The sequence below is a fragment of the Filicampus tigris genome, chromosome 6 (genome assembly GCF_054856515.1).
Source record: "Filicampus tigris isolate MCC_2025a chromosome 6, RoL_Ftig_1.0, whole genome shotgun sequence".
NCBI classification, from domain to species: Eukaryota; Metazoa; Chordata; class Actinopteri; order Syngnathiformes; family Syngnathidae; genus Filicampus; species Filicampus tigris.
The window spans coordinates 16288077-16305162 of NC_141222.1; the positions used below are offsets into that span (position 1 = coordinate 16288077).

Below are 17086 nucleotides of genomic sequence, written 5' to 3' on the forward strand. Positions count from 1 at the left end.
AGGAATAAAATGTATTTAATAAACATTTGAAGTGCATACAATGCATTATACAGTATATATGTACACATTTGTCAACAACATGACCACAAGCAGCTCTTTGGTCCATACCTTGTGGAATCCAGCACATTTTTCAAGCACTGACTCCTCTGGTTTTTCTTTAATACAGATTCTATCTTTGATTTGTTCTTTGGCTTATTGATGAATCGAGGCGCTCGGACATTTTCAAGATAGTCTCCTGTGTCCTCCGTTTTGTGGTTGTTGTTCTAATCATGAGCCTTTGGTTGTTGGGCCCACACGTGCAAGGTAGCTGTACCATATTCATTCCTGAGTGTCAAACCTGCAACGGGAAGAAACAGTGGTCAGATTATGAGCCCCAACTGACAGCAAGGGAGGTAAACTCCAGTTCAGAGTGTTTGAGCGTGCCTGTCCCGACATAAACGAGGGGCTCAGGCATTCCTGTGTCGCTTTTAATCCTGCTTCCGTGTCATTAGCCAGATTTATGTTGACCAGAAGTCCCGCACATCTCTGCCACTAATCACACACACCTACTCAAGTGCCACCTGCAGCCTCTGGTACCCAGAAGAAGGGGGCGGGGGAAACCATTTCAAGTGGAATTAAAGCTGAAAGCTGCGATGGAGGGGCCCTCAAACCCCCTCTTTCAAGGCCAGCCTTCAAAATGATCAAACTTTGACACCATGTTCTGCTCACATTATAGGGTGTCAGCAAAAAAGCTTGGCAAGTTAGCATCTGTCCAAGATAGGTTTGGGCTTCATTTGGGACAATTTTCTTGTACAAGTGTGTCAAATGTATGAGTCCTGGAATTTTTCCCAAAACATCAGCTTCAAATCACCATGACTGACTTCCTTTTCAGTTTCGGGCATGGGTCTGTGAGATTTTTTTCATGCATCCTGTTATGACAGATATGTCCACCCAATTTGGGGTCAGTTGGTTTTACTGGGGTCTGGGGCTACATTTTTCGAATTTGCCAGGGCTGCTACAGAGTGAGAAGTGCCTGCTTGAAACAAAAATGGATGACTTCCTGTTCAATTTTTTGGTTCTTCAGACTTTTTCATGCATCCTGTTGTAATGGCCATGCCCACTCAATTTAGCATCATTTGGTTCTACAGGTGTTGGGGGCTAATTTATATAACATTGCAAACCCCTTCTCCATGGTGAATTTTCATAATAATCATCAAACAGAAGAAGAACCTATGCCTAAAATGGGACAGGCAGTTGGTAATTTTGGTCGAAAGCAGCCAGTGTTGGGCAAATTCCAAGATATGGGGGTCAGGAAAGTTTTGGGAAAGAATAGACCCAGCCTCCAGTTTCATGAATTTACCCCAAATTGGGTGGACATGTCTTTTGACAGGACGCACAAAAAAGTCTCAGCGACCCATCCACAAAATTTAACAGTAAGTCAGGAAATTTGGTTTGATGAAGCCATTTTGAGGATGAAGTCCATGAGAAAGTGTCCCTGAAACATTGAAAAATCATCACTTTCACCGATCGACATAAAATTGGGTTGGCATGTCTATGCCTATGCCTGAAATTGAACAGGAAGTTAGACATTTTGGTCTGAAGCAGCCATTTTTTTGGACTAAAGCAATCAAAGGGGTCAAGTAAGAAAAAAAACAAAAGTCAAACCAAGAAAAAAATTGCCGGCCATCACCGATTGACAAATTAAGTGGACATGTTTATTACAAGAAGACACGAAAAACTATTAAAGACCCATCTCCAAAATTTAACAGGAAGTAATTTGGTTTGAAGCAGCCATTTTGATGGAAAATTTTGTGAAAAAGGAGCCTGGAAGTTTAGGAAAAAATAAGCCACATCACCAGTTTCACTGATCAACATAAAATTGGTTGGACTTGTCTATCATCACAGCTAGGTTGCACAAAAAAATCTCAAGGACTCATGCCTGAAATTAAACAGTAAATCATTGATTTGACTTTGAAGCAGCCATTTTGGGGAAATTCCACAGAACGTAATTAAATGTGTTTGCCCACCTATGGCCTCCTTGAAAGCACCACAAGATGTCCTGTCCTCAGCAGTCTCATCAGGGGAAGGGGACTCTGGAGTGCAGAGGCAAGCATCGTCGATGCAGGCAAAAGTGTCTGTGGTACTTTTTCCTCACATTCAAGAAATCTGCAACAGAAAACAGTTGATTTTGAATTCTAAGTGTTCTCTACTGTACTGTATAGTGTATGAGCTACACTGTATGTTATTGTTCTGACAATACATTTGAGTAAGTTTACTGGGGTTATGGAGATGGAGATGTTATCACCATTTTCCATCACAAAAATAACGTCAGGTGACCTCAACTGTGTGCTTCAAACTGGTGTTAGACCCCCCCACCCCCAACACACACACACCCCTCTCCCTCCTTACCTAATAAAGTGGAACACAGCCACCAAACACATGACTATTTCCAAACATCCCTAATAAATCCACTCAGCTCCCGCCGTTCACAGGCTGCCGGTCAAACCCAGGAAGAACATAAAAAGTGCCAGATGACTTTATGACACCCACCCCCCCATTCGACAGAGGGAGAACCCCAACCCTCGAGCCATACGCGTCTTTAGATTCTCCTCCCGTGTCATTTTGTTTAATAAAAGCTTGGGGCGTATTTGCATGGCATTTTAACGCTGGGATTAACAAAAGCACCGGACAATGGAGACCCGCCGAGTTGTGTGATCCCCGGCGGCGGTGCTCATCTGATGAGGAGCCGCAAGCCTCCAAGCTCTCATTTTATACATATCACCTGTTGCGGTGCAGCTAAGTGTGTAATTAAAGCCAATCGTAAAAACGAATCCAAAGTGCCCACACATGCAGTTTTCAGCGTCTCGAGCAGTTAAAGCCCCGGTTTACGACGTTGTGTGGTGGAAGTGAACGCTTCGACGGGTTAAAGACACACGAAACCGACTCGTTATTTTTAATTCGTCGTAGTAATAAAACAAAACTGAACTTTCAACTTTAAATATTTTACTTTAATCTTGATTGTTTTAGTTAATCGTATTTATAAAACATTCCATTGATTGATTTTGTCATTTACGCCGTTGGTGATACACTTGAATGCAGCAAACCTGACGTTGTCTACTTTTTTTTTTTTTTTGCAACCACCCAAACAAAACTATCTTAACACATATTTATTCTAATAGAATAGTACTTCTTTGTATTTAAGTTAATCTTGAAGTATCAAACATTCATAACGACGACTGGCGTTTGGAAATTAGTCAAACAAACACAATTGAAAGATTAACCTTCTACTGGTAATTTACGATGGAAATTCTCCTTTACCCTGATTGGCGATGATCTATCGCGATTTAGCGGACTCAACGTCAATTACCCCAAAATTATTATTATTTTTTTAACTTTTATGTTATTATCTGCTTTAAATATGGTTTATCAAACGTCCATAAACGGAGTATTCGAGACTGTGGTAATTACGACGTTGGCGGTAAAACTTGAACGCAACAATCAGTAGTGATGATAGGCGGTCGCTACTTTTAACTCAATTTAAACATTAACCAGCCCCAAAAATACCGGCTTGAACGTAAACATATACTGGTATAGACATTTGGAGGTAATGTTTTTTTTATTCAAAAGTGTGACGATATTTATCTACCAGTACATGATTTTGTCGTTTCAGAGGATTTTATAATTTACGACATTGGCGGTAAATCTTGAACGCATCAATCAGGAGCGATGAGTGGCGGTGGGTACGTATTAGAATCTATCGAACAATTAATGATTTAAACATAAGTACCGACACATATAGTTGTTTTAGATGTACTTTATTAATGGTACTAGGCATTAATTATGAAATACGACCATCATTTTCGCCTCCCATCCCACTCTCACCGGATTACATTACATGAGCGGTCGTACTGGTATATTTGAAGGCGTCTGGAGGAATCATGGCGTGTTTCTCAAGGTAAAATCACGAACTTTTTTCTTACTTTTACTCGTCATTTTCCAACCGAGACTAACTATAGTTCAATATTCGACGTTTTTAGTCTCTTGGTGATGGTATTATTATTTACCTTTTTTGGTCTAGTTTTTTAATCGATAAGTTATCGTAAAAAGTACACTCGGTTTAACGCTAGGCGTCAGATATTTCCAGTTCAATCAGGTTCGACTTGCAGCAAGTTTTGCGGCTTCGTCTTCTTCTTACTTGGCCTGGCGATGGAGGCTGGCTTTACCACCACCACCACGGTGGCGAACAGCATCAGCAGCAACGTGAGCAGGTAGAACAGGTTGAAGATCCTCATCTTGGGTCTGAGGAGTCCTGCTTCTAACGCTTACTTGTGGCTTTTTTTCAGCCCAGAAGTAGAAGACTGCCAGGGTAGACAATCCTGGAGAAGCTCCAAGTAGATGATGTCCCTGCAGAATGTCCACAGTCTTTTCCAGAGACTTGAGAGCTAAGTGACAAAGGTGCTTCTTCCCCCACCTCCTTTATACTGGCTTTCCAGCAGCCCCCCACCCCCAAGACCATCACCCTCCCCTCACCCTCCACTTCAACTTCTCACACACAAGCATGGCACATATTGACCCCACATGTAGAGGGTAATTCAAATGACAGGAAGACCCCCACCCGACCCTGCAACTGCCCCCTTGAACACACACACAAGCACACAGCCGCACGCACGCTCCATGTGTGATTGGTATATGGTAACAGTGAACTAGTGAACAACATCGTCAATATTGCGATTACGATTTATGTGATTATTTTTTTCAAGTCCCTCTTTTACAAATAAGCAATAAATTAATCCGTATTACGATAAACAATATCAGATTCAGTATTTCATGAACTACGCTACTTAAGTGCTGAACTCATCTAAACATTGTAAATTAATAAGATAAAGATATTGTCACAGTCCTGTAAAAACATGTATGTCCAGTTTTGGAATTAAAAAAAAAAGTCACATTAATGCGATGTCTGTCACGCGGATTCATGTAAAAATAAGAAAAATGAGAAAGAAATGGACAAAAGTGTTTTTTACAGGACTGCGACAATATACTGTATACAACAAATAAAGCCTGCTCACTGACTCTCAGAAAGAAGAGGTTTTTTTTTCCAAATTGCAGCCTTTGCAATTTGAAGATTACTACATTGCATTGTCAATTGAAATTGGAGTGATTGTTCAGGCCCACAGTGATCCTTGCTTAAAAATTGCTAATTGGATTTATTTTTAGAACGAGTACAAGTATATACATTTGAGTACTCGCAAATTCCACATACAGTAGTCCCTTGACATATGCATTTCATTTGTTCCGTGACTGCATTCCTTCTTTAACTTAAAACAGCCTACTATCTTAATGCTAACGTATAATAGAAAATAACATTGATAGTCGCGGTTTAATATGATTCTATCGGAACAAAGACGCATTATTTGTAGTAAATTAATATTTTTGAGGCCATATAGGTGAAACCTATAGAAATATTTGCAAGTAGGTGAGTGAATGATGAATCAGTGAGGGTTTACTGTCAAGTATTTATAGAACAGAAGAAATATATATTTTAAAAGTATTATGTTGGATCCCTCCTAAAGCACCCCCTACCATACTACACAAAAAAAAATTAAATCAGCGAAAAGGTGAATCCACGGGTGCCGAACTGCGAACATGCAACATTTTTCTCGAATTAAAAAAAAAAAAATGAAAATGAACAGTGCACATTATATCTGGATAATGTGTGTTGATACCTAAAAAAAAAAAAGCAAAAACATTTTATCAGTACGATGCAATTAAAAAAAAATCTGAAAATATTAAATAAAAATGAAGTTATAAATATTTTGAATATTATGGAAAAAGGTTTTTAGCTGCAAATCCTGTGGTTGACTAAAAAAGGAGGGTTAAATAAATACATTAAAAATGAATACAGGTTTATTTGTAGAATTGTATTAAATGGGGAAAATAATTCCAAAAAAGGTATTAAATTTCAATATATAGTTTGTAATAATATTTTGAGCAATCCCTTGTAAACTAAAATAGGGTAAGATAAAAATGATGAATTAAAATAAAAAAGAAATATATAATATGCATAATAATAATATATAGTCATAGAAATGACAATAGTCAAAACATTATGAAAAAAATCTAAAACTGTGTCACTTTACCTTGCTTAAAAAAAAAAAGGGAAATTTGAAACAAAAAGAAATATATTACATTTTCCGTTATACTGTCAATACAAAATATAGAATTAAACTCATGAAGCGACTTTGAAAATTTTGAGAGGAAAAAAAAAAGTGTAAAACGCTGCATCGCTTGTATGTCGCCACCTCATTAGCGCACGCGTGCGGCCGGCCGGCTGGCCGGCCAGCGTCTCCTCCGCGGCGTTAGCGACTCCTCCATTGAGCGTGCTGCTAATCAATTAGCACATTAAGATGAGATGTCGCCCATTACATGTGAATGAGGATTAAGGCAAACAGCAGGATGTTAATGGAGCGGTAGGCCTGCAAAACACTCCCCGAGACTTTGAACAAGCATCTCTCTTGAGAAACCCACAAAAGACAACACAACCGTGTTTGTGTGTGTGTGTTCGTGTGTGTGTGCGCCTTTATGACTTTATGGTATTTGCAAAAATGTCTGCGTGGACATGGCCGAGATTCCTGACGGATTTGGCAAACGCTCTCCTCGGCCAGGTTTGTTTTTTGTGTTGCGCTTTGCATATCAGCAGCCATTGTCTTTTAAAGAAGTTTTATTTTGCCCCATTTGAATATGCTAATGCGACCACCAATTGTCATTCACAGCCACCTGGCATCCAACTTGTGTGTTATTTGTGTATATATGTGTGTGTGTGTGTGTGTGTGTGTTTCTCACCCCCAAAAAAGTCTCTCTGCCAGATTTTTTGGTGTTGTAATATTTGCTCTTGCTGGGGGATTAAACGCCTTGACGGGGGATTTCCCCGCCTGCTCAAACACCCCCCCCACACACACACAGGTGCACGCACACATCACTAAGTGACTGACCCACACAGAGGAATTCAATCAGTAGGACAGAGTCGTAATCGTTGCACTTGTCAGGTTCTTATTTTCATAATGGACCAAATGGAAAAAGCCTAGCTAATCACATTAGAAATCGTAGAGGCTCTTTAGCCACAGGCCAATAAAGGTCCAAATGCACGCCCAATGGGCATCCACCGGTTGCCTTAGGTACTGTCTACTGTGGATATAAAAAATCTACACACCCCTGTTCCTATCCCAGGTTTTTGTGATATGAAGGAAATGAGACCAAGAGAAATAAGTTCAAAGCTTTTTCCGACATTAAAGTGAAATGAACCCAAAAGTTTTCTTTTCAATATGTTGTTTGTGCTCCCACTAGTCTAAACAGTATTTTACAGGACAGTACGGTACAGTACAGTATTCTACTTTTTACGTTTTAGCCGTGATTAGTTGTGACCTGAGCCCTGAGCAGCTGTGATGTCATTTGCAGTCGACAGCAAGTGGCACAATGACTGCCACTTGGGATGGATAGAAATGGTACGTTTTGCTGCTAGTGTTAATTTATATCTTTTCCTTAAAGGTCAGGGTGCAAACATTTTTCAGAGTCTGTTAAAATTCATATTCTCATTGGTAATAGGTTTTTTAATATATACAAGTCACTTCCTGCAAGTTGTCTACCACAGATCGATTAGAAAAAAAAAGCTTTACATGCAACATTAGAAAGTGTTTGGACAAATGTTGAAAAATGTAACTGTTGCTTTTTATTTGGCTTTTTTTAGGCAATGTTTTGGTACATTCTCTGTTAGCTGCAATCTTTACAACCTCGTAGGCAGCTTGGCTCTTCTCAGCCTTCCTCCTCTTCATCCACATCTCCTAAGCATCCGTAGATAAGAAACTTCCTCTCTGATAAAACCGAAGAACAGTGAGTCATAAAAGTTGTCCTTTTGTGGCCGACCGACCGTCGCTTGCGCTGCTATACATAGTCAGCTTGGCAATGTCAGGAAAATCGTGTTATTTCAATCCCGTTTTTATTTTTGTTTTCACTGTTATACTATACATACTGTTTACTGCTCCACCATTGCACCATGGCATTTCTTCACACTTCTTTGTCATTGCAGGTAGTCTTCAATGGTGACATCACAAAAATATTTTATTTGTATTTGCATTTTATTCGTGTTTTTATTGTTTGTCATTTATTTTCATGTCATTTGTGTTTCATTGTGTTTGTTTGCATTTAAAAAAGAATATTTCTATTTTTTTTTCTACGAAACTTCTAACGCCTTAGCCTTCTTGGATGCAGCCACAGTTTTTATTTGCTAACACTTAAGGGAAAACAATCTAAGATATATATATAAAGACATTGTGAAATAATTATAAATCAGATGATTGCCTTTGGCTGTATTTGTTGTAACTTAATGTATTTTGTTTTATAATTGAAAGTAAAACTATCAAACTTTGAAATATTAAAAAATAATACATTTAAAAAAAAAAAAAAAGATTTGGTCCCAATGTTGGGCCTCCTTGTTATTGTATTTAATAACACTCTGCTTTGTACAGTTATTTTTAATATTATAATCAAGTTTTTCAAATTTCAAATTTTAAATATAGTAAAAAAAAAAAAAAAATAGGTGCATGTATTTTTTACCGTAACTATTTAACTCTACTCAGCTTTATTTATACAACGCTTTAAAACAAGCATTGTTGCATACAAAGTGCGTGCGTGTTTTGGTGCTGATCTGTATGACATGTTGGGGAAAAAAATCAATTTAAAAAGGAAAAGAATACACAAAACAATGGGTGGTATATGATTTTAAAAAGTATAATAAACATTTTTATTATAAAAAAAATGGAGGCAAACCTATCTAGGTTTGCTTGTTACGATTGTTCTAATTTGAACGGTCCAACTTCTTTATAGCAATGAACGTGTCTGCCAAACAGTACAAGTGTGGACGATAAATCTCTGTGTGTCCTCGTGCAGTTTGCATCCTCCATTGGCCGTCAGCGCGTGTGAGCTGATTGTGATCTCCTGCGCACAGTTAAGAGTGCTAGTGACTCTGTTGTCATAGCATGTGGTCGTCTGTGCTAATGAAGCCCATGGTTGGCTGCTACTTAATGACTCTTAAGACCCCCTTATCAGCAATGGGACCCTCCAAAAACCTGATGGATGCATATGCCCGTGAACAGCCATGATGCTCAATACACACTCGCACGCACGCACACACACACAACACAGGTCATCACATCTCAAATTCATCCAAGTAGAAGCTGATAGAGTCTCGCGCCACTAGCAAGCTGGCCGTCTTTATTGCAACTAGACGGCTGACTGACGGAGGGCTCAGAGGTCAAGGGGCAAACTCAACAGGGAGCCCAGCCTGCAGTCCCTCCCCAGTCAAGATGTCACCTCGCCGGGTCTTCAGAGGCCAAAAGTCAGGCGTTTTGTTAAAGCCCAACTCGGACATGGCGGCCACTGCGGACCCATAAGGTGCTTTAAGAAACAATCCAATGTGTCACTTGTCTTTCCCCAAACACACTCATTCACCATTCAGAATACTTTAATGAGGACTGAGGAGGCAGCTCATTCAAAAAAACGATCACTGAGCAATGAAATATATTGAAGTAATAAAGACATTACTACAATTTTTATGAATAGAAAACTCAGATAAAGATAAAGCATTTCAAGCCTTTTTGGAGAGTTAGTCATATATTAGCATCCTTTTGGTATGTGTCATATCATATGGTCCCATAAAATATAATGTATTGTCAGATTTTTAAAGCTGTATTTTTTGTTGTTGTGCCATAGTTATTGAAATAACGCAAACAAAAAAATAATATGGTACCGGTACATATTTCATGACCCAACAATGAAATACATTTCATTTGCTTTCCCAAAGCAAACATAACATTTTTTACTTTGTTTCGGCATCGTAGATCATTTTCAGTATTTTATGTAGTTTTCTCAAAGACAACATTTGAACAGAACCGTCCAAGAGTGCTTTTGATCACATTTTGAATAGTTAGTTATAATTCATTTTTAAAAAATCCCATAACGACTGGAGAGAAAGTATACTGTTACCTTGCTTTTATTGACAGTGCGTCTTTTCATGCTTCATTTAGTGTGTCTGTGGTTTGGCCTGCCTGCTGATAACTCTCTGTTTCCCTCTTGTAGCCTCATAGACGCCTTCATCTGAAGAGCGCAAACACACCTACTAATAAGTGTTCAAAAATCTACTTATGTGTCTCTTGTCTGAGCATCTTATCCGAAAGTGTGTGTTGCCTTTTCTTACCTGGCTGCAGGCCGTCGTCAGGCCGGATGCAGACGGAAGCCACGCTGAAGAGCGAGAAGACGACGAAGGCGATGACGATGAAGGCCAGCTCAAAGCCGGAGAAAGGCACTTCCATGGGCTCACAGCTGTTGCGTAACCCGCCATACGTTATGTAATATGTCACACGATATGAAAGAAGCAATAATGGAATATGTATACAGTCGCATACAGGATTTAACGGACAGACAATAGTGTCCAGTTCACACAGAACACTCCTTTGGACAATAGCTGTCCAAGTCTGGTAGTTCCAGAATTGTCCGCTGTTGTTTACTGGCACTGTGGCACAGTCAACAGATCCATTCCGGATCGTGCATTATGGTTTCCATACAGTAATTTTACGGGCTGTCTGTGTAAGAGTCTGGTATCAATACTCTACTTGCACGCACCCGATAAGAAGTCACCTGTTCAGCATATAACAAGGAATAGGAACTAAGGAAGCTAGTTTAACGTTTTGAAGAAGACTCACCATAAGAAAAATGTCAGACTCAATGTGCAGAATTCACACACGCATGAGCAGAAAGCAAGTTTTAATCTCCTTGATATGTTCCAACACACAGGTAGAGTCCAGCATGAGTCCCGGAAGCAAATATGAGCACATCCTAGCGCAAGGTACACAATCCGTGAGGTCATCACTGTGTGGACTTTGCAGTGAAATCAAACACACTCAGCAGCCACCCATGGCTTTGATGTCATCTCCTCAAATTCAGAGGAGGAGGAAGTTCAATTTGGAGAGCTTTGCCATCGTGGTCTTCAGACAATCAACTCTTCATTGCACAGGTAAACGCTCCTTCCTTAATTAAAACAAAAAATATTCAGTGCGTCGCTGACGTACGCATTACAGCTTTATTCCAAAACAAGGTACAGTAAACCCACCTTCTTCACAATTTCCCTTTTTCTTGTACAATTATAACTATTTTGTTCTGTGTCTCCTTTTATTTTGGGTGTAATTGCACTCTTGGCCATGAGATGGCGGCACACTTATGTTCGGAACTCTAAATTTGAAAGAAGAAGAGTGAAAACAAAAGCCCAACCTTGTTTTTGCTGAAGACAATCTTTAATCCTAAACACCTACTGAAAGTGACGGCTGTAGTTTGATTTTATGATGTTAATAAAGAATATAAATTCAAAATCTTTACTATTATTGACGTATATTGTGAGATGAGAAGTTAGGTTTTTTCAGTTTGGAACAAACATAATTTGTTTCCTGTAAAGACATAGAGGGAACAGTACACTGTAACAATGTGGAATATTTTCGTGTTGTCCTTTGCTCTTTTTGGCTTATGTTTTTAAATGTGTTTTTCAGAGATGGCCATGCATAAGTATTCACAGCCAATTCCACCCGTCGTCGTACCTGTAGGACGCCCACGTTCCTCATGGATTATTCCAGCCAGGGTGAAGAGGCCGAAAACCAGGAGGGAAAAGACAATGGTCAGTGCCTCCAGTTCGCCCAACAAGAACGCCATCGTCGTCCAAACACAGGTAACTAACCACACGGGGGCTACGTTAGTATTTGCGCTTACACACACACACACACACACACACCCACACACACACACACTTATAGAGCAGTGAAGTGCACACTCGCACATCAAGTTCAAGTCAGATCATGTTAACCCTAATTATTTATGAATGGCCTTTGTGACTCTTTCTGTGTGGTTTAACACTTCTAGTGTATCAACCAGTTGGGCTCTGCTGGTCGTTTGTGACTACCTCACATGCTTTTTATTTTTCTAACCATTTTGAAAATCAATGGTGGTGTCGGGTGCAATACTTCAATCTCCAAAACTTTCACTTTTCAAGAGGCCCCTAAAATGGCTTGTTTGTTCAACCATCAACATTACATTGTCAATGAGAGCAAGCCATTTTCAACACCTTTGATTGGTCAAAAAATGGTAAAAATAACACCCATACGTGTAGACTGACCAATAGTATAGATTTGTTAAAACAAAAAATGAACCAATTGCGACATAAGAGATTTTGGCCCAATGTCAGCGATACATTCTTTATCCTCTGTAAAAAAAAAAAAAAACACCTCTGATATTGCAGTATTTTATGATAGATTTTTAAATTTCAGAAAAATTCAGACAAGTGTTTTTTTTTGTTCGTTTTTTTATAAAGAGAAGCTCTCGGCTTGCTGACAGTTTTAACTGTCACCTGATTGTCATTTGTCTTTATGACTATATTCTACTGCCCCCTGGTGGCTAACACAGGGATACCAGAAGGAGCAGTACAATAAATCAAACTGAGGCATTGAATCATGATACACAATTTTAATTCTTTACATTCCATTTAAAATAAAATATTTGGAGTGCTATTTTCTGCAATAAAAAAATACATTATGATTTTTTTATGGAACAGGTTAGTTTTAAGGCACCACTATACTTGATTTAAAAAGTTTGAGAACCACTGGTATAGGTTAAAGTGAGGTCACACATGACACACACACTCATGTTAGTATTTTTAAATCAGGTAAGTATCTATCTTGAGGAAACAAGTCAGTTTCATTTGTTGTATGTGTGTTTTTAGCATCCACGCGCACTTGTCGTGTAATCCCATTAGTTCCGAGATGAGGGCGGGGGGTGGATTGAGGTTAGTCTAAGACTTAATCCCCTCGCGGAGCATATGCTTATTATCACCCCGCATGCACGGCAAAATCCAGCACGCCAACACACACCTTCTATTTGTTTACTGCCTCTCTCTCGCTCTCTCAGCAGGGGCGGCCACGAGGAGAAGGACGGAAGGAAGGAGGGAGGGAGGGAGCTACTGAGTAGTTTCCCAGTCGCCATGACAATCTCACCCCCAGCCATCTCAACCGCCGTCTTCGTAATCTAATTCCACCATCCGGATAGGGAAGCGCAAGGCATAGCAGGACCTGCCTCATCTCCTTCGACGGGATGGCCCCCCATCGAAGGACGGGAAGGCGGGCGGACGCCATGGGACTAACGCCAACGTCTGTGTGTGCTTGAGTGTGTGTGTGTGTGTATGTGTGTGTGTGTTGCCTGGAAACCGCGAGCATGCCCGTACACCAGATCACGGTGGTCCCAGCCAGGGAGAACGGCAAGAGCGGCCCTCGGCCCAAAGATAGGAACGAGGTAAGGTCGTGACCCACTTCTTAGGAATACGGATTATCATCGTATGGTATGAACAATATATGCAGTACTTAATGCAGATGTACATCCAAAATCAAGCTATTTGGAGTTCAACCAAAATGCAGAGAAAAACTACTTGGAGTTCAAACCACCTTGTTAGCAAATCTGGTGAGAAGTCATCTTAGTGAACATTCATATACAGTGTGTATATTTTTATATATATATATATATATATATATATATATATATATATATATATATATATATATATATATATATATATATATATATATATATATATATATATATATAAATAAAATACAGGGAGTCCTCATTTTATGAACGAGTTCCGTTCCTACACTGTATGTCAGATTTCACCGTTAAAGTCGAAATTTACATCAAAATACAATAAAAACAAAAATACATTTAAACAAAAAAGAGCTCATGGCTCTACCGGTCAGAAATGCTGGTCTTTGTAGTACAGGAAGTTCTTGTATGCGAAAGTGCGTTGTAAAATCTATTGCAATACAATTTACTGATGCATTGTAATTTAGAGCTATGACGTTTCTGGGGAAAAAAAACGCCTGTTGCTGAACCTACTTCCTAATTCATGAGTATTAGTAAATATATAAGTATATTGCTTGTTATATTATTCTTCTTATATTATTATTATGAAAACCTGATTTGCTGGAGAAAAAATCGAGGGCATATTTGGAATCAGATCAAAGAATTAATTTAGAAATTTAACTTGCATCTCGATTAAAACATTTTATAAAATTTGACCAGTGTCATTAGTTAATGTAAGTAATAAAACAAAACATATTTGTAAAATAAACAATTGAATATTGCTAGCCTAATAGCTCAATCGCCTACATTATTTACAATTGTCAAATCAATGAAAAAATAATTATCTTGGTAAAAAAATAAATCTTTAATTGTTTTCTGTCATTATGCTTACAATATACAGTACATTTGAACATTTTTGGAGTGTGTATTTATTTGATTAAATCATTTCTTCATCATAAAATAATAAATAAAAAAATACTTAATTGTTTTATTGTTATTGTACAAAAGTGAGCCAAAGTTTGAGGTACCGTACGCAGCCGCTCGAGTGAAGCAAAAATTTTTTCCCCTGCATTTTTCCAAGAAGAGCCACAGTCGCCACCACACTTTTTGCCACTTATTGAACGGAACAGTAGGAGTATGGCGAAACGCTAAGACTGAACTAATCACGTGGTAAACACCCAACCCGAGCTGGAGTCAGAGGTCCTGATGCTCTGCCCCTTAAAGGCACATGTCAACATATACTGGAAATACTACAATGTGTGTGTGTGTTTAATGGGGAAAAATGGATTTAAACTTGTAAGTCGAGGTACCACTGTGTGTTTACAGTGTATAGATTTGTTAACATTGCTCATATTTTGTTCAAATGGAATGGAAAAGTTGTCAGGAACAAGGTGTGTGTGCATGCACATGCTTCCATTATCATCAGTTGACAGTCTTTTCCCACTCAGAGCAAGCTTTCATCACTCTGTGGCCTTTTAATGCTTTTTTTAAACAGAGTGTCAAATGACACTGTTGGGGGTGTCACGTCACAGGGTTACGTCACACCCCCGCCCCCGCTCAGCCAAAGTGTGTTTTCCTAGTGAGCGAGAAGGGGAAAGCCAGCTTTCGACATGAACTCGTGTGTGAAGAGTTGACTGATCACCGTATCGTTACTGCGATTATTTTTTTTGTAACATTCACTTGTACAGTGTCATTAGAGCCACTACAGAAGTTGTATAAAACATTGTCTTTACAAATGTGATACTGCACTTTGGGGAGGTATTCGCGAAACAATGTGTTTTTTAGTATGCTTGTACAATGGTACCTTGACATACAGGGTTAATTCTATGACCACACATCAAATCACTTGGATCTCAAATCATCTTTCCCCATTGAAATGAATGGAAATGCTATTAATCCCTACCAGCTTCCCCCCCCAAAAATAAATAAATAATATTAATAATAATATCTGTAAAATTGTACTAAATAAAAACATACAGCAATAACATATTTAAGTTTTTTAAATGGATTATTTGTCGAGTGCAAGATGAAATAAAATAGGTCACTAAGTATTGTGTGATAAAGTAAACTACAATTCTCAAACGACTGTTTGACCTTCCTTCTTCTTTACGGCCGTACAACAACACCAAAATAAATACATTTAAAATGAAAGTTAAAAGCTCATGGATGATAATAATTGCCAAAAATGAAAACGAAGGACATTTTCGCCATAATTATAGTTAGTTTTAGTTAGTTCTGAAAACAGAAGACTCAGCTTCAGTTCGTTTTTTGTTTTTATAAAGCAATGTTGTTGTTTTTATGAATTTTATCCTCGTTCACTATCCGTAATAGTATATATCTAAATATATTCAGTATAGCTCTCACGCCACACCACTTAATCCCTGCACCACTCCCTCCACAAGTAGCATGCACATGTTCCACTCAGCTGTCTTCAACCTGCATCACATCCAGGGAGGGAGTCGGCACAGGGGCAGGTAGGCCATAGCTGCCTGGCTAATTACTTATTGAATCACCATTACGATGCATTTGGAATAGCTGGACCTTGAAAAATGGACGCAAACAATATGTGGGTGATGTGGCTTTAACACTTAACCAAGGTGGTCGGGTTCATTGTATCATAGCATGAACTGCTAGGGAACGACCTTGTTAAGCAGCTGGTTTAAAGTAGAAACCAATGGATATTTTTACGTCAACTTGAATAGGTTAATTTAGCTATTCATTAGCTTATTTATAAATATAGGTGTTTAACATTCATTCATGTAGTAGGAAAGATATTTTTTGGTTTTCAAATGATGAATATAACGATATTGTGACCGTGGGACCTAAAAAAAAAACTCGGCTGTATAGTGCCAAATGTTTATAGGGTTTAGGCATTTAAGGAGGGAACATTTTCAAATTCTAAATATTTTTAAAGCGGAAGTCAACCCAAAAATTTACTTCACAATATGTTCTATGCAGTCCCACTAGTCTAAATGTAGGATTCAAATTAATATTGCGTCTGTGGAATATGAATTAAGATGGAAAATCCATCTGTTTTTGTCCATCTTTGTCCATTTTGCCACTTACTGTCAACTGAAAATGACATCGCAGTTGCTCGGGGCTCAGGTAACGACCAATCATGGTTCATCTTCAGAAAAGAGGTGTGCCATGATTTGTCGTTACCTGATCCCTGAGTAACTGGCATGACATTTTCAGTCAACAGAACGTGGCAAAATGGTTGCCCCCTGAAATGGCTAAAAACGGGTGGATTTTGCTGCTTAACCCGTAATCCACAAACGCAATATTAATCAGAATGCCGTGTTTAGACTAGTGGAGGCACATACAACATATTATTGTAAATACATTTTTGGGGTTAACATCCTCTTTAAACATAGGCCAATGGATAAAAAAAAGTCTATATTCTCTGTTCAAATGCAAGGTTTTGTCATATTAAAAAGAGACCTACCGGTAGATAGATCCAATCTAGAACCTGTACCACACTATTAAAAATTAAACGAAAAGCCTACTAGAACAGCTGAGTTTTATTCGGGGTTAATCAGTGGCACGTTTAATTTTGGATATCAGCCCAACAAGTCTGCATCAATAAATGAGCTAAAAGCCAACCATGAAGGCTAAGCTTCCGCCAGTTTTTTCCATTAAAGCCAAATGATGTGCATTTTCCTCC

The 17086-nt window shown here is 38.7% G+C and overlaps 2 protein-coding genes and 1 long non-coding RNA gene across 8 annotated transcripts in view; 1 reads left to right on the forward strand and 2 right to left on the reverse strand.

Moving 5' to 3' along the window:
- apela (apelin receptor early endogenous ligand) lies at positions 1–4442 on the reverse strand. Its single transcript, XM_086032747.1, has 3 exons — positions 4175–4442; positions 2007–2145; positions 1–337 (listed from the first exon to the last, which is right to left on the reverse strand). Exons 1-2 carry the CDS (start codon positions 4269–4271, stop codon positions 2057–2059), a joined length of 186 nt encoding a protein of 61 aa, XP_085888873.1. The 5' UTR covers positions 4272–4442; the 3' UTR covers positions 1–337; positions 2007–2056.
- Positions 3374–17086, forward strand: part of marchf1 (membrane-associated ring finger (C3HC4) 1) — a 24474-nt gene continuing 10761 nt past the window's right edge. Inside the window, exons 1-7 of one of the 6 annotated variants that reach the window (XM_086032733.1) lie at positions 3381–4247; positions 4323–4434; positions 10239–10355; positions 10825–10876; positions 10975–11044; positions 11571–11746; positions 12979–13359. In XM_086032733.1, the coding sequence (XP_085888859.1) occupies positions 13282–13359 (78 nt within the window). In that variant the 5' untranslated portion in view covers positions 3381–4247; positions 4323–4434; positions 10239–10355; ... (2 more) ...; positions 11571–11746; positions 12979–13281. Of the gene's footprint in view, positions 4248–4322; positions 4435–10238; positions 10356–10824; positions 11045–11570; positions 11747–12978; positions 13360–17086 lie in introns of all 6 variants that reach the window. The other 5 variants (XM_086032734.1, XR_015087082.1, XM_086032732.1 and 2 more) reach the window with 5 other exon arrangements.
- On the reverse strand, positions 8708–11723 carry LOC147146011 (uncharacterized). Its single transcript, XR_015087083.1, has 5 exons — positions 11619–11723; positions 10734–11058; positions 10229–10353; positions 10018–10128; positions 8708–8970 (listed from the first exon to the last, which is right to left on the reverse strand). It is a non-coding gene; the product is annotated as an uncharacterized LOC147146011 (long non-coding RNA).